The 20919-nt window shown below is 35.8% G+C and overlaps 1 protein-coding gene across 5 annotated transcripts in view; it reads left to right on the top strand.

The window, feature by feature from the left end:
- Positions 1-16780, top strand: part of USP15 (ubiquitin specific peptidase 15) — a 103449-nt gene extending 86669 nt beyond the window's left edge. For 3 of the 5 annotated variants that reach the window (XM_079775917.1, XM_079775919.1, XM_079775918.1), the window contains 3 exons: positions 1335-1438; positions 4357-4445; positions 7663-16780. In XM_079775917.1, coding sequence (XP_079632043.1) covers positions 1335-1438; positions 4357-4445; positions 7663-7845 — 376 coding nt within the window. In that variant the 3' untranslated portion in view covers positions 7846-16780. The remainder of the gene's footprint in view (positions 1-1334; positions 1439-4356; positions 4446-7662) is intronic. The other 2 variants (XM_079775915.1, XM_079775916.1) reach the window with 1 other exon arrangement.
- The last annotated feature ends 4139 nt before the right edge of the window (positions 16781-20919 follow it).

Raw genomic sequence — 20919 nt, forward strand, 5'->3', positions numbered from 1 at the left:
ATACCCAGTTTGCAGGTTCAAACACAGTGCACAGGAAGCAACCAATCAATGTTTCTCACCTCTCTCTCTCTCTCTCTGTCTCTCTACCCCCCTCCCCCCACTCTTGTCTCTCTCTCCCTCTCTTCTCCCTCCCCCCCCCTTCTCTTTTCCTCTTTCTCAAAAATCAATGGGTACATATTCTCGGGTGAGGATTAAAAATAATAACAATAAATAAAATGGAAAATGAAACATAACCAGAAGTAATGATAATCTAGAACCTATTAGAGAAAGAAGTTTAGAATCATTATTGTTTTTCAATGAGGCGCGTACAAAAAGTGTAACCAGAAGTAATGGTAAGCTATAACATGGTCATGTTCCAGTTTCATGAGTGGCAGATAATAAATAGCTGATTACATCTCACAGAATGTTGACCATTTGGGATATGCAGATTATCAGAACCAGGAAATGTAGAATAAATGTTGGGGGTTAGATATATTTAAATTATTATAATATTTCCAAGAAAGTTGTTTTTCGCTATCCCTTTATTTTTCTTTAAATAATTCATTTCTTAAAATGACTTTAAAAATACAAAAAACAAAAAGGACTCAGATGGTAGGTAAATAGCAATGAATACTTTTCCTAGTGCCAAAAATTAAATGTATTAGCATAAAAACATTAATCTGAATAACAACAATCACTGGAGAATTTTTAAATTCTCATCCCCTAAGAAAATCTCTGCCAAAACATTCAAATCTCGGGAGTATATACATGATTTGCTTTATAAAGTTACTAGAGGCCCAGTGCATGATTGAATGATGCACGTGTAGGGTCCCCTACACGCTTTTGCTTTTCGCGGTGGAGCTGGGTGCCCGTCCGCTGGTGCCGGAGCAGACAGGCACCCAGCTCCCCCACTTTTGATGGTCCGCGGCTGCTGAGGGGGGTTACCCTGCGCCTCTCAATGGCCGCTGAGGGGGGCTGCCCTGCCGTTGAGAGGCGCAGCTGGGTGTCCGTGGCAGGCCCCCTCAGCGGCCGCGGATCTGGCCGTTGAGAGGCACAGGGGGCGGGAGTCGCGCCCCCTGCGCCTCTCAACAGCAGGGTAGCCCCCCTCAGTGGCAGCGGATCCGTGCCTCTCAATGGCCGGATAGGCCACCCCAAGTCCCGCCCCCCAGCCTCCCGCCACCCAATCGTGGGCATAGCGGAGTGATGATAATTTACATGTTACTCTATTATTAGATAGGATTTGTCTCTTAATAATTTCTTTAGAGATATGTATGTCAAACAACACTGACTGAGGGGAATAGAATTCATTACATGTCGGGAGAACATAAGACTAATTTGATCTGTCTTTAAAACAGTGACTTGGATATGTCGGAATTCCTAATTAATCCAAATGCAGGTCCTTGCCGCTATAATTTGATTGCTGTTTCCAACCACTATGGAGGGATGGGAGGAGGACACTGTAAGTTGACAGTTTACCTTTCTGCTAAAATTATGTTGTTTGAAAACTCCAGACTTTTTTCCTTAAGATATTTATTATTCCTTAAGGGGAAAATATGAGGTGTGTCTTACATGTAGTAGTTGTTCAATAAATATTGATTAATGAACAAATCTGCTTTTGAATGTTTTTTGACATCAGGATAGAGGATTGAATTATTCATACTCAGTTCATACTTTTATACTTGTCTATTCAGGGCTACTATCCTTCCCCATTCTTCTTTCCCTTCCCTCTCTAATGTGTTTAATGTATGTGCTCCTGTAGATCATGCATCATTATTAAATGACATGATTGGTACTGTGCTATAAATCTCATCTTTTTCTCTTAACATAAGAAATGTCCATGTAGTCCATTGCTCCTAAACACTCATAACTTACATGTATCATATTTTATCTCTCTACTTACTTCATGATGGATATTCAAATTGCCTTTTAACATTCTGACACCATAAGACTGATAAACATTATTGTTTATGCTCCCCTTTGTGAGAATTTTTTGAGCTACATACCCAGAAGTGAGATTGTTGGGTCATGAGTATTCAAGTACTTCCAGATGGCTCTCCAGGATGGTTGTACCAGTCTACACACTTTAGTTGATAGAGTTTTCATTGAACCATCTTTGCATTCCTGGAAAATCCAACTTATCTTTTAGTATTTTGTATATACCCTGTTGGATTTGGTTAACTAATTTTATTTAGGATTGTTACAATTAATTTGTGCTAACCACTACACTGTGGAACTGCATGCTGTAATAATTAATGTGTAAATGAAATGTCTACCCTAATAAAACAGGCTGGGATACTTTATCTGTTTCCTGAAGCAGCTAGCATTGTATAGGAATTAACTATTCCTGTAAGTCTAGTAGAATTAACCTGTAAAAATTCTCTTACCTGGGCTTTACAGCCTTAAACTTTTTATTTATGCCATGCTTTGTGAAGTCTATTCAGTTTCCTTTTTCCAAAAAGTGCACATTGTGGCATTTTCTATTTTTCTAAAAATATATCTATGTTTTCCAATTTATTTGAGAAGAGTTGTTTATAGTACTCTTAAGCTTTTTTTTTCCTTTGTCTTTTCTCTCTTTTTTTAATTGGTCTTCTCAAGTCTTTGTTATTACTCTGTTCAAAGAATTAGCTTTACAGTTTATTTAATTTTTCTATCTATTACATGTATGTGTTTTATCTTATTGATTTCTTCTCTTCCCTTTAGTACAGTTTTCTTCTTGTTACTTTGGGTTTGCTCTGTTGTTCTTTCCCAGCTTTTTGAGTTGAATGCTTTTAGCTTTCTATACCCCCCACCTCCCATCCCCAACCCCCTTGAAGGCTATAATAAAAGTTCTAAATTTCCCTTTAAATACTGCTTTTATCTGTATCCCATTAAGTTTGGAATGTCATATTTTCAGCTATATGCTTTTCTAAATGCATGGTTTTTATAAAACTCTTCTTTTGTTCTGAATTTTATTTTGTTACAGGCATTGTCTGTATTATATTAATCCATAGGAGGGTTTATTAAGGCTTTCATGTGGCTTAATAAATGGTCTGTTCCTTAATGTTTGTGTGCTTGAAAAATAGGTATTTTTCTATCTAAACATAGAGTTCTTCTCTAATAATTTATGCTTACCAAATGTATTCAAATTATTACTATTTCTGGTCATTTTTTATGCTTATTCTGTTTTTGAGAGGAATTTGTCGGGACTTCTACAGAGTGTTGTTTTACATTATTAATTGTATTTATGTTAATAATGGGTAGCTCTACTTTCTCTTTTGTTTCTTTTACCAGGATTTGAGCTTCTTTTGTTTTTCTCAGAATTATAAAAGTTAATCTAGCTTCCTATCATTTAATTTGCAAACTCTGTGTGCCTTTTTGTAGGATTTGCCTCTCTTATAAACTATATTGTTAGATTTTTGTCTTTTTATTGAGCCTAACAATGTTTCTTTTCATTTCTGAGGGTAGCAGTTGTGAGTTCAGATTGACAAATTTATGGCCCACAATAGGCTCCACTCAGAAGAACAATGCATTTGTTTTGTGATGGGCAGAATTATTTAGAAGTTGTGGCCTATAAAGTGTCACTTTTTAGAAGTTATGACAGCAGATAACTGTTTTCGGCACATTTTGCAACTTTGTTTCCTCAGTTATTAAATAGTTTATACAAAACATGGAATGGGGAAGGGGCAATTTTTTTAACTTCAAGATGAAGCAAAACTTTGAAACTTACGCAAATTAACCACTTTTTACCTTTCTCTTGCTCTGTACTTTTATTAAAGAATGAAAATTATTCTAGTGTAAAAACCACTATAAATTAGTGGGCTAGTATTGTTGGAAAATTTTGTCATAGAAAATTTAAATTATAGTTAAAGTTTCAAACTTTGAAGTCAGAGACAGACCTGGCTTTGAATCCTAACTCTGCTACCTAACAGCTACACTGTTGGGCAAGATGCCTCCCTTTCTCCATCTCTGAAATTGGAACAATAATAATGACAATGCTTTCTTTATGAATAATTCATAAAAGGTGCATGCCACACTGCCTGGTACGTGATAAGTGCTAATTACCATTTGTTGTCATTAGTATTGTTACTCTGTGAATTTAAAAAAAAATAACAAATCTAAAAAAAATAAATAACAAATCTGTTCTGTTTGTCCTTGAGATGAAAAAAAGTTATAAATTCATCTTATGAAAAGTATCATAGGCATGTAGATTTTAGGAAATTATTCTAAAAACTTTTAATCAATGAAATCAGTTGAATGTGTAACAGATAGGCCTTACATAGATGATTATCATATGATTTTAATAGCTGTTCCTCACTCATATGATTTTAAGGTTTAAATGGTTCCCCCAGGAAACCATAAATCATTTCAGTTATGGAAGTGGTTATATTTTTTCATTAGATACTGCTTTTGCAAAAAATAAAGATGATGGAAAATGGTACTACTTTGATGACAGTAGTGTCTCAACTGCATCTGAAGACCAGATTGTGGTAAGTATGTCTTTTATTTTCTGAAAATCAAGAAAACCACTGTTTTAAAAGGCCCATGGGATACTGTAGTCTGTCTTCTAGCAAGTCTAATAGCTAAGAGAGACTTGCTCTGATTTAAAGAAATGTAAAATTGTCCCCTAAGTGAAAATTTCTTTTCTAAATTTGCCCACTAACAAATTTAAAAGTACAAATTGCAACGTGAAAATTTTCCTGGTAGTTTTCAACATGAAAATTGGAGTTTTCTAAGGAAAATAATAACTTCTTTTTATAATAAGAAATTTTCTCTAGAAAATAGGCTCAGACATTTCTAGACTACTTAAAGTCAGAATGTTAAAGTAGGGAAAAAAAAGTCCTTTAAGGGTCTTCCTATATATATGATTTTAAAAGTAAAATCTTATCCTTTATGACAGTTAAACTCAAAATTACATAATTAGGTAAAAGAAGTTTTATATATATATTTTAAATTAACCCTACGTATTTGTTACTTTAATATTTTCTAAATAGCAGAAAAATTAGGAAGCTACATCTAGTCACACTTGCATCAGTTTATCAGTTATAGCCAGAGCCAAAATACTGGATTTGTTTTGCTTCCCATCAGAGCAGATACTGACTGATAAAAAGATGACTTGTATATTCTAAGAAGAAAGTTAAGATTTGCTTGATAAAAGCTTATTTTTCTATGAATTTTGCCTTTCTATAAGTTTTATTTATTGATCACAATATTATAAAAATTGAGAAATATAGTATTTACTCATGTGATATTTTCTATACAGAAGTTTTCTGTTGATGTGTAAAGTGCTGACTGCTTTCCCTTTTTTTCTAAGTTTAAATTATATATTCCTTGAGGGCAGAGACTAGCATTTGTTCTAGTTTATAATACTTTAAAATCCTTCAACCTAAATTATTCAACTTTGTAAACTAATAAAATTCTGGGCCCATTTATTTGACATGGATTTAACCTGTCATTGGATGAACAGGTGAGACATAATTTTGAATTGTTTCCCTACAAATGTTTTATTTTTTATGTATATGTAAAATATATATATATATATATATATATATATATATATATATGTAAATTATGTACTGTTGCTTATCTCCTTATAGCTATAATAGAGAACAGACTTGAACTCTAATATTTTTTAAAATGTGTATATGCCTAAATTGACTGTACTTCCGGTTCATATTTAGACTTCTGATTTCAAGTCATGTCTCTCACTTTTCAATCCTGAAATAGCTTACATCCTTTTTCAAAGTCTTTGACAACACTGCTCTAATCTTGCCTTCAAATAAATATTTTGTTTATATATAATAGATGCGTTAGATGTTTCCTTGCATCTTAATAATAATGGTTCTTCATTTAGTCAACAAGTATTTGAGTACCTTCTATATTTAAAACTATTTAAGCTAGGTTAAAAGACAAATATCATTTCAAGAGGTTTACAATCTAGAGATGACAGATAAGTAAATTAACAATTATATATGATAATTGCTATGAAATATTTTGACTGCATTGAAAGGAGGCAGCTGTCTTATGTGATTTGGGGTTAAAGGAGACAGGACCACTGCAGAGAAGTTTGCCTAGAGAAAGTAGTGTTTAACCTGAGTCTGCAAGTACAAATAAGAGTAAATTAGACAAAAGAAACAAAGTATTCTACGCAAAAAGAACAGTACCTACAACAGTAAGGAAGCATGACAGAAGATGGAAACAGCAAATAATTCAGTATTACTGAAAGAAAAGATTCTTGTTAGGGATATGGGGCAGAAATTAGCTAAATTTGAAACTCAGATTAAGACAGGTGACTTTCTTTTATTTAGACCCTTTTGTTTTTAAGGCTGTGAGAAGCATTGGGTGATTGTTAAGTAATAGGACATTATTAAATTTGCATCTTAACATCTGTCTGAGAACACTATAGAAGATAGATTGAAAGGCACTGAAAAAAGCAGAAAGGCCATGTTCTGCCTCCAGCAGAAGGGAGGCTGTCATGTAATTTAAGCAGTAAAAGCTTCTAAATCTACTGTATTGTCCACCTCAAACTAATATAATAGTGTGTGTCAACTTTAGTGGTAGTAACTGTATAGACAAAGGGAGAATGGATTTATGAGATTTACCAGATGGAGTTAAAAGAACTTGATTAAGATTAGATATAAATGAAGATACAAATATGAATAGAGATGCAAAGAGGAAAAAATTACTATTTACCAAAATAGGAACTAAAGAAAGAAAATTTGCATTGAAGTTTGAGGTGCCTGTATGATAGCTATGTGGAATACTCTTTAGGTATTTGGACTAATTGGATTAGAGTTCAGGGGTAAGAACTGGCTTAAGTTATAAGCTTGAGTTGTGGGTCTTAGGTAGCAGTTGAAGCCATATGTTGAATGAGTCACCTTGTGAGAAGATATAGATTGAGAAAGAGTGATGGGCTTAGGACAGAACGTAATTTCTTTTTAAAGGACAGGATTTAATGAGCCCACAGAAAAGTCAAAAGAAACCATAGAGAGAGAAAATCTAAGTTGTATCACAGAAGCTAAAAATGGTTGGATGGAGGGAAGAGTAGTAGTAGAGCATAAAATGCTACAGAGAGATTGACTAAAAGAACTAAAAAATGCACTTATTTAATTTGTTTATAGGAGGCTATTGACCCAAGTGAAAACTATTTCATTAAAATGGTTGGGGCAGCAGTTAGGTCATAGTGAATTGAGTGTGCAGGAGAGTAAATGATAAATATTAGACTACCATTCTGGCTGAGGAAGAATTTTAATGTCAAGAAGTCGGATAAATAAGGACTCCTTCAGGATACACAGTGATGGTTGATGGAACAAAAGCCTTAAGACAGAAGTTGGACTCTATAGCGAACATGGAATGATGTGATTAGTATTAGAAAGAAGCTCCTTAGAGACAGGAGGGAAGAAGGCATAGAATTCTATTTCATATTAGAGTAACTAGGTTAATCTGTTACATTGTTGTATTTATTCACCTGTCCAACTAACTTAGAAGAGAATAAAAAAGTTAAAATTCCAGTGACCATTCTATTTTTATAAGTAGAAGTAATCTTCTGTTTAATCAATTTTTGTAACTTCCATCTGACTGTGTGGTTTTTTTATATTTGATGTATGCCCTATCACCAAAATTGGTTGCCAGGTAAAAATTCATACTATATGTAATGTGACCTTTGAGAATCATGACCTTTTTAACAGCCTTTGCTTGTTTTAACAGTCCAAAGCAGCATACGTACTCTTCTACCAGAGGCAAGACACTTTCAGTGGAACCGGCTTTTTCCCTCTTGACCGAGAAACTAAAGGTGCTTCAGCTGCCGCAGGCATCCCGTTAGAAAGTGATGAAGATAGCAATGATAATGACAATGACATAGAAAACGAAAATTGTATGCACACTAACTAATGAAAGTCCTAGAAGCCATAAAAGAGAGACTTTCTTGCTGGTGGTATCAATTGAAATGAAGTTATCCACCACATTAAACAAACGTCTGAGATGGGGAGTTTCAGATAACTGAATGTAAATCCTTTATCAGATTTTAACTTGTGCAGTACTTGAAGTGAAACACAATGAAAACTTTAACAGAAATTGTCTCTTAATACATTTACAGTCTTGTATTTACAAGCTAAATATATATAGGAAATCACAAATAAATCCCTTTTAAGTTTGCTGCTGTTTTGATGAATTATGTTTTCTTTAATTTTTTGGATGTGAGTTAATTGATGACAAATGTTAAATTTGTGGATGTTGGTCATTGTTTGCTCTAATAATACTGCAAGAAAACTATGGCTGAACTTAGTTTTTGAATAATCTAGTTCATGTGCATTAGGCTGCCACATATACTACTATAATATTTAGCTGCAGTATCAATGTGGCATAAATACTGCAGTAGTATCCTTGGAAAACCAAATTTTCAAACTATCCCTGGTAATCAGTGTGGGCCTATTAAAAAACCAAATCACGATAAAAGAAACTATCTTGAAAAAGTTATTTCCTTTTGTAGTATCATTAAAATCATCTTACTGCTACTGTGGAAACAGGTTCTAAATTTCATGCTCCATCTGAAGTCATTGTTCAGTTAAATGTGTTTTTTGCAGCTATTGGGATCTATTCCTTAGACATTCAAATTCTTTTTTACTTGCTTAGTATTAAAATGCATATTTTTAATCTGGTGTTGGTCCCAAATTAAAATTTTTGCTGTCTGTTTTTCTCTACCCCATATTTTGGTCATTTGGCAACTTTTAGCTCTCCCAATTATTGTAATATAAGAACAGACTTGATAGTATTCTGTATCCATAGTAATAATTACACCAAGCTTAGGATGAGAAATTTTTTTCATATACTGGCCTTTAAATCATTATTGGACAATTGGCTTTAAAGGTAGGTCTGTTAACTTTCTTTGTGTGTTCCTGATGGAATTCACCATAGCCTTACAGCTTTTCTCAGAAGGTAACTTGCTATAAGAGAATTGGCATTTGCATGTTCCAGAGTCAGAACCTGTACAGCATATAAAGCATACAAACCTTGAATTTGATTTTAGTTCACCACATTTAAGGATCCAGGATGCCAAAAATATGTGTGAACATTTGAAACATTTTTCATTTGCTGCTTTCCCTTTGATCTAGTTGAAAAGAATGTATTGTAAATTGGCATACAATACTGCCTTTAATAGAAAATCTAAATGCTGGGGCACATTTCACATATCGACTACCTGAGAAATTGCTTTGTGTCCTACTGTTATTAAAGCAAAAAGTATAATGTTCTTCACTTGAACTAATCAAATACAATAGATTATAAATTGTGTATTGTAAATAAAAGTTCACTCTGTGAGTGCACATTTTGGTAAATTATTTATTTATGTTAGCATTTAAAAGTTTTAAGAAATGCATTTGACCAGGAAAAATAAATGAGGTATGTTGATCATGGCTTTGCTTTATACCTTGATATTAAAGCTGGTTTTACATCCTGGTATTTTAAAAGCTGCTTTGTTTTTTTGTTTTTTGTTTTGTTTTGTTTTTGAGGGAGGGGTGGTTTTCTTTTTTTTTTTTTCTTTTCTTTTTCTTTTTTCTTTACTTTTTTTAAATGTAAACTAACCTCCTGCATGACAGAGGTTAAAATTTTGTCTGCACTTGAGTTCACTTGAGTTTACATTTGAAATGCGCATGTTTATTTATACAGATTTCAATAAAGCTATTCAAGGCCTTATTTAGTCTTTTATTTCTTACTTTGAATCTTTTGATTTAAAAAATCCCCTATTTTATGGGTAGGTGACTGATTATATGCAAGACTTTATAGTTACCATATAGTTAAAGATGGAAAGGAAAGCATGTCAGAGCAAAGTGAATCCTACTGTTTAAGGACATGTTTTAAGTTGGTTTTTTAAATGTAAACATTCATTAAACCAGTGTTTGTGTACCTACTAATCACTTCTAGAGTCTTGAGAGTAAACAAATATCCCTGCAGTTACAAAGCTTGCAGTCTTTCTGCTCTCTACCAACCAATAGACTATATTTCCATTTTTATGAGGTTGAAAAAAACAACACTAAAATTAACTTTTTCTAGCCCTAGATTCCAGTCTCCACCCTAATTGTCCATAGAGACCATTTCTTTTTAATGCCTGTAATTAACTATTACCACTAAAAGAAGTATGTTTTTTCATTGGAAATGATGTTGTTAATTCAGTGGAATTTGTCAAATTCAAATGACATGATCAACTGCAAAAAATAAACTGTAAAAAATGTGCAAAAGGCTAATCTATACTCTAAAATTACATCTTCATCGGTAATATAGGGTAGTAGGGATATATCCATTCTAGAATTCTTCTTCTAGCTTTTCTATTTACTATCATATGACTTTTGATCTCTCCAAGTATGTTTTTTTACCCGTAAAAATAATGATAACAGGAGCATTTATTGAGTACTCACCAAGGACCGGCTTTTATATTAAAGTGTTATATCTGTTTTCTCATTTACCACAATAGCTATGAGGTAGGGACAGTCATCCCATTTTTCATATGGAGAAACCAAGGTACAAAGCAGTTAAATAATACTCCCAAGTTCACATGATTATGATGTGGTGGAGTCAATAATTTTTCCTCAAATGTATGTACTACCTCCCACTGTTAGAGCCTCCCAAGATTGTTGAGTGCTCACATGAGCTCATGTATTTTATGGGACGGTACTTTGTGAACTATGTGGTATACTCATTACTGATTTCTTCAGTCTAATAACTTTGCTTCCAAAGTACCTTCAGCTCAGTATTTGAGTTTTGAATAAGAAAGATACCAGCTGGAATATTGATTAACCTTTCCCTTTTGAAATTCAATTTATGTACATTTATTACCATTTTTACTAAATTTAAATGTTATATGGCAGTTTCCCTCTTATCTTGTCCATCTAACTTAAGTGTACTTTTTATATTTTCCCAAATGCATCCCTTATTTTCAGGACTTTTCCTTCACCTATACTTTAGCTTTAATTAAACTATGAAAAAGCAGTAGCCTGATCTTTTCTTTAAATGTCTCACTTTGATTTATAATCTGTGTGGTTTCAGTAGTCCTTTTATTCTTGCTTTCCTAGCAACTAGATATGAAAACCATTGATTTGGGCATAAAGAAGATCAGTAAGTACTAAAGCCATTGATACAGTGCTTTTTCATCAAGTATGTAATTTCATTGAGATGAAGACATAAGAAACCAGAAGAGAAATTGCGGGGAGAGGGGGCTCATTCAGTGGCTTACCAAAGAGGGTGGGGGAGGCATACCAGTAGAAGCCTTCTACCCCAGAGAGGAGGAATGTACTGTCACTGGTGCATCATGATAATCAAAAGCAGGCTAACTTTGAGTCTGTTTTATTAAGTTCTTTACAGACAATGCATTTCATTACTGCCTGCTTCCCACCCTCCCTACTTGTATAGTGTAGACGAACACATGTCTCCCAGTTTATTTTTTAAGGTAGAAATGTGAAGAATTCTTTTACGTTAGGGGAAGGAAAAACAAGTTTGCTAAAATCTCAGAAGAGTGAGCAGGAAAGGAAAATTTCATTTTTGGAGCCAAAGAAGTGAACTGGAAATTTTAAAAAATATTTTTTTACTCTACAATAAAATAAAGTTGTTTTTGTTTTTAAACAGCTTGTCTTCAAAATGTAATTTTGTTGATAACTCCCAAATAATTCTTTCAAATACCAGAGGATAAAGAAAAAAGAGTTTGTTTGCATCATGCTGACATATATTAAGTTGCAGAACTATACTATATTGTTTTATCAGACTTTTCTAATGAGAAATACATATGATTTTTTATGAGCATTATTCTAGTTTGGGGGGGCATTTCAATTCAATCTGTATATTTTTCATGTGCTTAATTGATATTTACTATGTATTAAAGGAATTTCCAAAAAGCTCAGGCAACAAAACTTTCATTTAAAACTGAATTAGTATATTCAAATTTTTATAAGCTACATAGATAGGTTTTTAAATATCAGAATTGGAAAGATAAATATACATGGCAAAATTAAAATATTGATCAAGCTTTATTTGCACTAATGATGGGGTAAAGAATTTTAAAATTGGTAATGTAAAACAGACAGTACAAAAATTATTTTTAACAAATATATGCATTCTCATCCCACATTCTACCATGGTATAATTATATCCCAGCTCTGCCTTTGGGAGCCTGGAAACAGCCAGGGTTGTGAAAAGAAAAAAGGTTATTAAAGGAATCCAGAAAATGTGTAAATTGTTAAAATTAAAACGACATAATATTTCAGACTAGACTTTCAAAGGGGAAAATCAAGTGGGTTTTTAATGTCATTTTTTTCTAGAAATGTCTATTAAATGTGATCGTACAAAGCAGCTAAGAATACAGTTATCTCTGGAAATTGTTCTTTTAAATGGAAATGCTGTAAATATAAGTGCATATTTTTAATATGCACAAAATCATATTTTGAATGTTTAAATTGTATTACTGATTAACTATGTTTACTGTAGAAAATCATGGTTCAAGTTGGTGCTCATTTTGCTCAGAATTTTCCTTCATATCAGGAACTTTTGGCTTGTTCTATATAGTTTGGTGAAGCAATGGAATTAAGTCTACACAAAAGAAAATAATAAATACGGAAACATCCCAACAGCCTTTTCCCATCATGTTTATTCTTACATTTTTTTAAATAATGAAAATACTTAACATTTCCCAAACTGTTGTTTTAAACCTTGAATATTCCTTGCTTTTTAATTCTTAGTTAAAATCTTTCAGGATTCTTAAACTTTGTAACACCTTAAACAGAAGCCACTCCTTAAAACTTCTTTATAGTATTTATTTTCTTTTAAAACATAAAGGAACATTGTACATTAACAGACATTGTAATCGTTCCTCTGTGTATTGATTCTTAGGTACACTAGGTTTTAAATAACTTAGACATGTATTGAAGTGTTCTGCTTGTGAGCCTTCACTCTTTCACCTGGGCCTGCTTGCTTCGGACCTTGAGTTCTCCCTGTAAGTAGTGAAAGTATTTAATTCTTTATAGTGAGAACCATCTTTCTATTATGTCAAGTGGGTATTTTTTTAATTTTCTGAGTTCATCAGCATTAATCGCATCATGTCCTTTTAACTCATTTCCCACAGGAAGCTCAAGGTACTCAGGTATTTTGTTCATCCCCTGAATTCCTTCATTCCTGTGGTGAATTATCAGTGTCCTGAAAATTACTTAAGCGAAAGCCACCTACTAATATGGATTTTAGAATTTCTCTCATTCAGGGGAAAAACTTTTTTTTTTTTTTTGTAAATATGGAGAAATTACAATTCTCTTTAATTTGAAATGGAATTCTCATAGGACTTCTAAGTATTAAGTGGTTTTAATAAGATAAAACTTCAATTTATAAAATTCAGATTTACATTCAATTTTGAGCCATGTGTCTTTTGCATAAGTTGAAGTAATACTGCAGATTCAAACAGTGAACATCAATAATCATAGATAATTGAGTAGTATATTGGCAGACTAAAATATGGTAGGAAGCATATTTAGAACCATGTCACCACATTTAGCTCTAAACAAGACATTTGCTTCTGAATTTCAGTTTTCTCAACCATAAAATGATATCATTTCCTTGCAAGGATTCGGTGAGTTAATGGGTGTGGAGGTATAAACTTCCAGATTTTGCAAAATAAGGTAGTGTTTTCTAGTATGGACAACTAGAGTGCTCTATAAGCCCATAAAATACTTCTTCAATGAAAGGTTCAAATTCAGCTTTTGAAGTTATTATAAGGTATATATTTACATATTTTTAGCAAAAGAATAATGAGGAGTACAAGTCAAATTAATACTTGCTCATTTGTGTACATTTTCTCCCTAGCTCCTATGAAAGACTTGGAGCAGAAGTCTTGGTGTGATGGTAAGCTTGAAAATTAAAATTTCATACTGGATACTAGAATCCAGTTATATACTAACAAATAGGACTTTTACATGTGTTTATGAGCATAACTTCACAGCCTTACACTTAAAGCCTTTTTTCTGTCTTCAGCAGATATGGATTATGTTGTCTTTTTTCTCCAATTTCATAAATCATCTGAGTCTGCCCGATTGGTGTGGCTCAGTGGTTGAGCCTTGACCTATGAACCAGGAGGTCATGGTTTGATTAATTCCTAGTCAGGGTACATGCCTGTTGTGGGCTTGGTCCCCAGTGGGGGGTGCGCAGGAGGCTGCCAATCAATGATTCTCATCATTGATGTTTCTATTTCTCTCCCTCTCTGAAATCAATTTTTAAAAAAAAAAATTGAAGAATTATTATGTTAGCACAATCTGAGATAGTCTGGTTGCTGTCAGTTCTAGCCAGCAGGGGAGAGGATTGTCCAGCTGTATGCTGCAGTTTATTTTGATTTTTCCAAGACCCACATTAAAGAAGTGCTTTCAATTTGATGTGTGAAGTCTTTTTAATTTTTAAGCTCTATAACTGATGCATAATAAAAATGAATATTTGTACTGTCATGTTAAAACAGGTAAATTGGGCCCTAGCTGGTGTGGCTCAGTTGGTTGGGCGTCATCCCATGCACCAAAAGGTTGCTGGTATGATTCCAGGTCAGAGCACATGCCCAGGTTGCAGGCTTGATCCCCGGTAGGGGATATGCAGGAGGCAGCCAATCAGTATTTCTCTTTCTCCCTATCCATTCATCTCTGTAAAAATCAATAAAGAAAAATATTTAAAATAAAAACAGGTAAATTGGAATAAGTTTCTACTGATACAACTCCATTTTGTTTTCCCACAAAGATTTGGCTTCTTGGAACTGCAAATAACAAAATTTTCTAGCATTACATTCAGCATACAATCTCAACTAGGAATAGGAATGAAAGCCATATACTCTCAAGACATCAGGCCTCACCAAATGGGCAACCTTGGGCTTATTATTTAACATCCCTGAGTTTTTGCTTAAGTTTGAAAAGACCAGTAAAGGTCATATTGGACAACCGAGGGAACCACACCCTCAGGGGTTGTGGACATTATGGGAGCATGTCCAGTTGATATTGAAGGCCTAGGCAAAGGGTATCTATCACTTTGCTCTCTGAGTTCTTGACTTCCTGCACTCACAACTGTTATAACAGGCCATGCATTCCCAGAAGACAGACCCAACTCAACTGTGATAAAAAGTTGTGTTTCTTGTATGTTTCCAGGGAAATTTATCTGTTTGACCATGGAAATCTGACATATTTGTCAGAATGACTCTCAGGGTTCTCATCACCCCTGTGTCTGCTAGGACTACTCCCATCCTCAGGGCTTGCTTGATAGTTGCATGATACAGCCCTTGTCCCTTTCCTTTTACCTGGATAGATAAGGGCCTTGTAGATGTGGGATTTCCCATGAAAAACCAAGCCTAGACCTGGAGTTCCTCCTTGTTCTGACTTCTCAGATGCTGGAAAGCTCTGCCTAATACCCTGTTTCTTTCCATGACTTAACCCTAAGACTTGCATGTGCCTCTTGAGCTTCAGGATCTTGAAAGCCCAGAAGGTCAACTCTATTTTTATCTGAACTTGGGCTCTGCACAGAAGCTGGTACTGACTTGGCTATTGGCAGTGGGACTTCCTGCCCCTTCCAGTTTGTCACCGAAAATAGCTCCTTATGTTTTTCCCCATTTTCCTTCGGAAGAACCCTGTGTTCTGTGGCAGAACTGGCTGAGTCTTACCAAATCTCGGGTAATTCACTGCTTGGGCAGGTTGGTTCTCTCTGACTTTGGGAATCCTTCCTTTCTTTCTGTCCTATCCCACCCCCCAGCATGCTCTCCTGCTTTGGGACGCCTAGTTTTCACTCCGTCATTGAGATTGCATTCTTTTTCTGGCTCTTTCTTGTAGCCTAAAGTTGAGCATGCTCCCACAGGCACAGATTGCTTTCTCTGGCCTCCTTATCAATGGCAAGTACCTGGGAAGCTGCTGGGTCTCTACTGGCCCCACTCTGGGATGACAGTCAGAGACCCAGAAGTCAAACTGTCTGAAACTATGGACAATGCAATCAAATAGGCCTGGGTTGGTTCTTGGGCTGAGTGTCCAGTGTTTCCAGGAAGCTGCTCTTTAAAGCATGCCTATCCTGAATCTAGATCTTGGACAGTCAACCTGCTTAGTGGTGTGGGGAATTCCTTGCTTACTGAAGCCCCTAAACCACATAGATGCCTATCTACCATACAATAATTTTCCAGGTCACTAGTTCTTACAAAGTCTCCTGAGAGTTGTTGAGAAGCAAGGGTCTATTTGGACCTATTTCTTGGGTCTCTTTGACCCCTGAAATCCCTCAATTTCTTGTTAACATGTTTTTCTCTAAAGAAAAAAACTCAGATGTTTATGGAAACAGCTCTCCTGGATGGAAGTAAGCCCACAGTCTTTGAGGTTAAGTTTAGTTTTCTGCACCCTATATATATCTCAGGAAACTTCTCATCTCCTTCTTCTTTCTCTTCTCCTCCTCCTCCTCTGAGTTTTCCCGTTCATTAACTCTTGGGATGCCTTATGATTGTGGCTGAGAAGCATGGGGATCTTTTCCCCAACGTTTTCCTGGATGCTTTGACCATGGTAGAAATATTTAAAGCCATCTCCACCAACTTCTTCCAGACATGAAAATTGAGCTCAATAGAAATGCTTCCCTTGACCATGGGGCTGAAAGGGACAGGCTTTAGCCCCCAGTGTCTGAGATGGCTGGGAGCGAAGAGGCCAGTCAGGAAGATTGCGTGAAGCTGACCTCCATTTAATATGGAGGATTAATTCAGACTGAGTCACGATAAAGAAATAGAGGCTGCTTGTGATGGTGTAGAGAAGATCAGTAATTGGGGAAGAAAAGATCAATGAACCAATGAGATTCACAGGTTGGGCCATGATTGGTAGGTGTTTATGTTCTGAGAAAGGGTGTCATCAGGTGAGAAGATGTAGGTCACAGACAAACTGAGTTCTAGTAAGGGAAGGGGCCAAGAATCTGAGTGTGCCTTCATGGGAGAGGAGAAGAGGCAGGCTGTGAAGGTAAGTGAAAGTCCATTACAAAAGTGGAATCAGTGGGGAAAGCACTTTGCTATAAGACAGGTTCCCAGAGGTAAGAATAAAAACAGAAAGTGAGGGCATGGTCACGCCCAGAAGCAACAAATGCTCTGGCAATGGAGAGGAGCGTGGGCTTGAGAAAGAGAAAGATGGGGAGAGTCAGGCTCTAATGACCAAGAGGACTCTGGTGGCAAAAATGACAACTGATAGAGAAGATAATAAAAAGTAGAGCCCAGCAGGCTTGGTTCAGTGGTTGAGTGTGGACCTATGAACCAGGTCACCGTTAGATTCCCAGTCAGGGCACATGCATGGGTGTGGGCTCAATCCCCAGTGTGGGGCATGCAGGAGGCAGCTGATCAATGATTCTCTCTCATCATTGATGTTTCTTTCTCTCTCCCTCTCCCTTCCTCTCTGAAATTAATAACATATTTTTTTAAAAAGTAGAAAATGAACAGAGCTACAAGGCAAGGGATACCTCTGAAAAAGAGAAGATAAGACTATGGATGTGAGGAGGAAGAATGGGAGTATGAATGTGGGGCCAGGGTCAGAGGGGTGGTAGGATTAAGGCTAGATATGAAAACCAAGATGTAAGGGCAGAGGGTGCTGTGAAATAAGGGTGGAATGAGAAAAGAATAAAATGAGGAAGAAGAGGACAGAGCAGTCAGTGATGATGGCACCTCTTGTCAAGAGATTGTCAAATACAATAGTGTTAGGGGGCACCCACAAAGGAGTTGTTGACTGGCTTCTAGGTAATTTCACCTTAAACATCTTTGCTACAAGCATTTTCGCTGCACAAAATTGGCTGTAAGGCAAATTATCCATGAAAGACAACTGGTTTACATCTGGCAGATGATGTATTTTGTCAATTTGGTTTAATTTCTCCACTGACAAAGCTCTCACAGTACTCCTAATTTTACATTACATAAATCTTAGCCCTCAGAATGGTTTGTCCAGTTACACGTAGACGTGGTGGTTTTAAAGTAGTGAATGGTAACAACTATATATAAACACAGATTGCAAAGCTACATGTAAAGCCAGATTGCATTCTATACTAGAAAATTATCACATGTCAGTTTGCAAATTCTTCAGGGAGGGTAGTCATCCCTCCCACCCCTCAAAACCAAAAGGTCACCAAGTTATGGCAAATATAAAAGAGGCAATAAAATATATTTTAAAAAATAAAATAAAAGAGGCAGCTACTAATTTGCAATGTTCTTCCAGAACATGAATTATAGGTTTTTTTTAGTTGGAAACTGTTGCCTCTCGTAATGAAGAAAAAATTATAGCAAAAAAAGGAAAAAAAGGGCAATGCCCAACAAGAAGATGGATCAACAAGTAAAAAAAAATAAAAAGTATGATACTATGAATGAAAGACTTTGAAGAATTATTCTTGCCAGGTATTCATGCTGGCTTCTCAAATCCTTGTGTCCTTTCTGGCTGGGGAACTTGAGATCCAAGATGTATTATTGAGGATATTGAGATCCACAGTCAGCTAGGGCTGCCATACAAAATAATACAAACTGGGTGCTTACACAAGAGAAACTTACTTTCTCACAGTTCTGGAGGCTGGGAAGGTCCAGATCAAGGTATCCACAGGTTTGGTTTCTTCTGAGGTCTCTATCCTAGGCCTACAGATGGTTGCCTCCTCACTATGTCCTGAAATGGTTGTCCCTCTGTTGTGTTAGAGTCTTAAACTCTTTTTATAAGGATGCCAGTCATACTGGATTATGGCACACCTATGTGACTATTTTACCTTAATTACCTCTTTAAAGGCCCTATCTCCATATCATTACATTCTGAGATACTAAGGGTTAGGACTTCAACATATGAATTCTGAGGGGACACTATTCAGCCCAATGACACACAGGGTAAGTCACAACTAATTTGGTCACCCAGACATTTGTCTCTTGTAACACAGTAATTAATTACTTTGATTCTATTGAATGGGGCTCTTCTGATTCTTTTCGGATTGATTAACACATTAAGCGCCTTGTCAGTCACCGGTAACTGACACTATACTTTCCGTTTGGTCAGTCTCTGGCCACCAGCAAATCGGTGAAATCGGATATCGCGGGCTAAATGGAAAGGAAGACAAAACAGGCTTGGCGCTTAACATGTTAAGAATCTTCCTGGACAAAAGTTATGTTGGCTCCTTTTAAAAATTTAAAAAGAAATATAATTGTGGTAAAATATACATCACATAAAATTTACCATTTAACCATTGTAAGTGTATAGTCCAGTAGTATTAAGTATATTTACATTGTTGTACAACCAATCTTCAGAACTTTTCAATCTTGAAAAACTGAAGCTCAGTACCAATTAAACAATAACTCCCCATACTCGCTCCCCAGCCAGCCTCTGGCAACTACCATTCTACTTAGGTTTCTATGAGTTTGACTACTCTAGACACCGCATGTAAGTGGAGTATTGTGGTATTTGTCTTTTATGATTGACTTACTTTACTTAGCATAATGTTCTCAAGGTTCATCCATGTTGTGTCAGAATTTCCTTCTTAAGGCTAATAAGATTCCATTGTGTGTGCATACCTCCTTTTGTTTATTCATTCATTTGTCAATAAATACTTGGGTTTCTTTCACCTTTTTGGTTACTATAAATAATGTTGCTATGAATATGGATGTACAAATATTTCTTTGAAACCCTGCTTTCAGTTCTTTTGGATATATGCCCAGAAGTGGAATTGCTGGGTTATATGGTAATTTAATTTTTAATATTTTGAAGAACTGCTACACCTTTCCTTAGAAACATCTCAGCACTTTTTAAAAATATGTTTTTGTTGATTTTTAGAGAGAGAGGAAAGTAGAGGGATAGAGAGAAAGTAACATCAATGAGAAATAAACATCATCAATCGGCTGCATCATCAATCCCCTACTGGGGATGGAGCCAGCAACGGAGGCATGTGGCCCTGACCGAGAAGCAAACCACAACCTGGTACGTGGGTTGATGCTCAACCACTGAGCCACACCAGCTGAGCTCAGCACTTTTTGAGTATGGATTTAATCCTGGAGAGAAATTCTTCTTGGCTCTTCTCTGTTTGAGTGAGAATTTTCCTGAATGGAAGTCATCTTGATTTTTTTTTATTCGTTTGGTTGATTTTTGTTGGTTTGTTTTAAGTGAGAATTCAATCCCTTTTTCTGTTGAGTGGATCTTCCTGGCTCTTTCCTGTTGAGTTGTGGGAATCCTCCTAGATCTTTTGTGAGGTCTCTTTTCTTTATTTGAATAAGAGCCGAATTCCATGAGTAATTCTCACTCCACCAGGCTCCTCTCCTCCTGATTAAATGTTCCACCACTATGGCACTAATACAGTCTAATATCTCCAAAAATGTCAAAAGTTTACAAAGAGTAGTTTGCAGCTACGGTGACCTCTCTCTGCGGTTCTTGGTATCTCCCCAGGTTGGTTCATCTGTGGGAGGCCCTGGCATCCAAGTATCTAAAACCCCCTCTACATGATGGTCTACTCTTGCTATGAAGAAGCTGAAAAGTAGCTTACTCGGTCTTACTTTTATCAGGCCATTCAACAATCTCAGTCTACTTTACCTGAAGCTATTTAACCTCTCAAGGATCCACTTGTCCTCAATCATTACTCCATCATCTATTCCAACCTCCAAGAAATTCATACCTGCCTCCTTTCCCCTCCTCCATCTGCAACTCCAAACTCCTTCCTGGCTCCCTTTCTACCATGTCCTGACCCACCTCTATCTCCCCACCCTTCCCCAAACCTATTCCTGCTTTCCTGGCTCCCCAGCTTTCTATAGTTACTCAACACCCTGGCCCTGGTACTTGGACCTCAAGGAAGGAAAGTTGAAGGACCTCAATTGTCCTTCCATAAGTAATTTTTAAGCATTGGTCTCAACCTGCCTTATATGATAAAGGATTTCCCTGAACCATAAAAAAAAAGATTACACAATTCAGATTACTTTTGGGGGCATATTCTCCAGGACTTTCTGACCTTTATCAACTAGTC

Source organism: Cnephaeus nilssonii (genome assembly GCF_951640355.1).
Source record: "Cnephaeus nilssonii genome assembly, chromosome: 6".
Classification (NCBI taxonomy): domain Eukaryota; kingdom Metazoa; phylum Chordata; class Mammalia; order Chiroptera; family Vespertilionidae; genus Cnephaeus; species Cnephaeus nilssonii.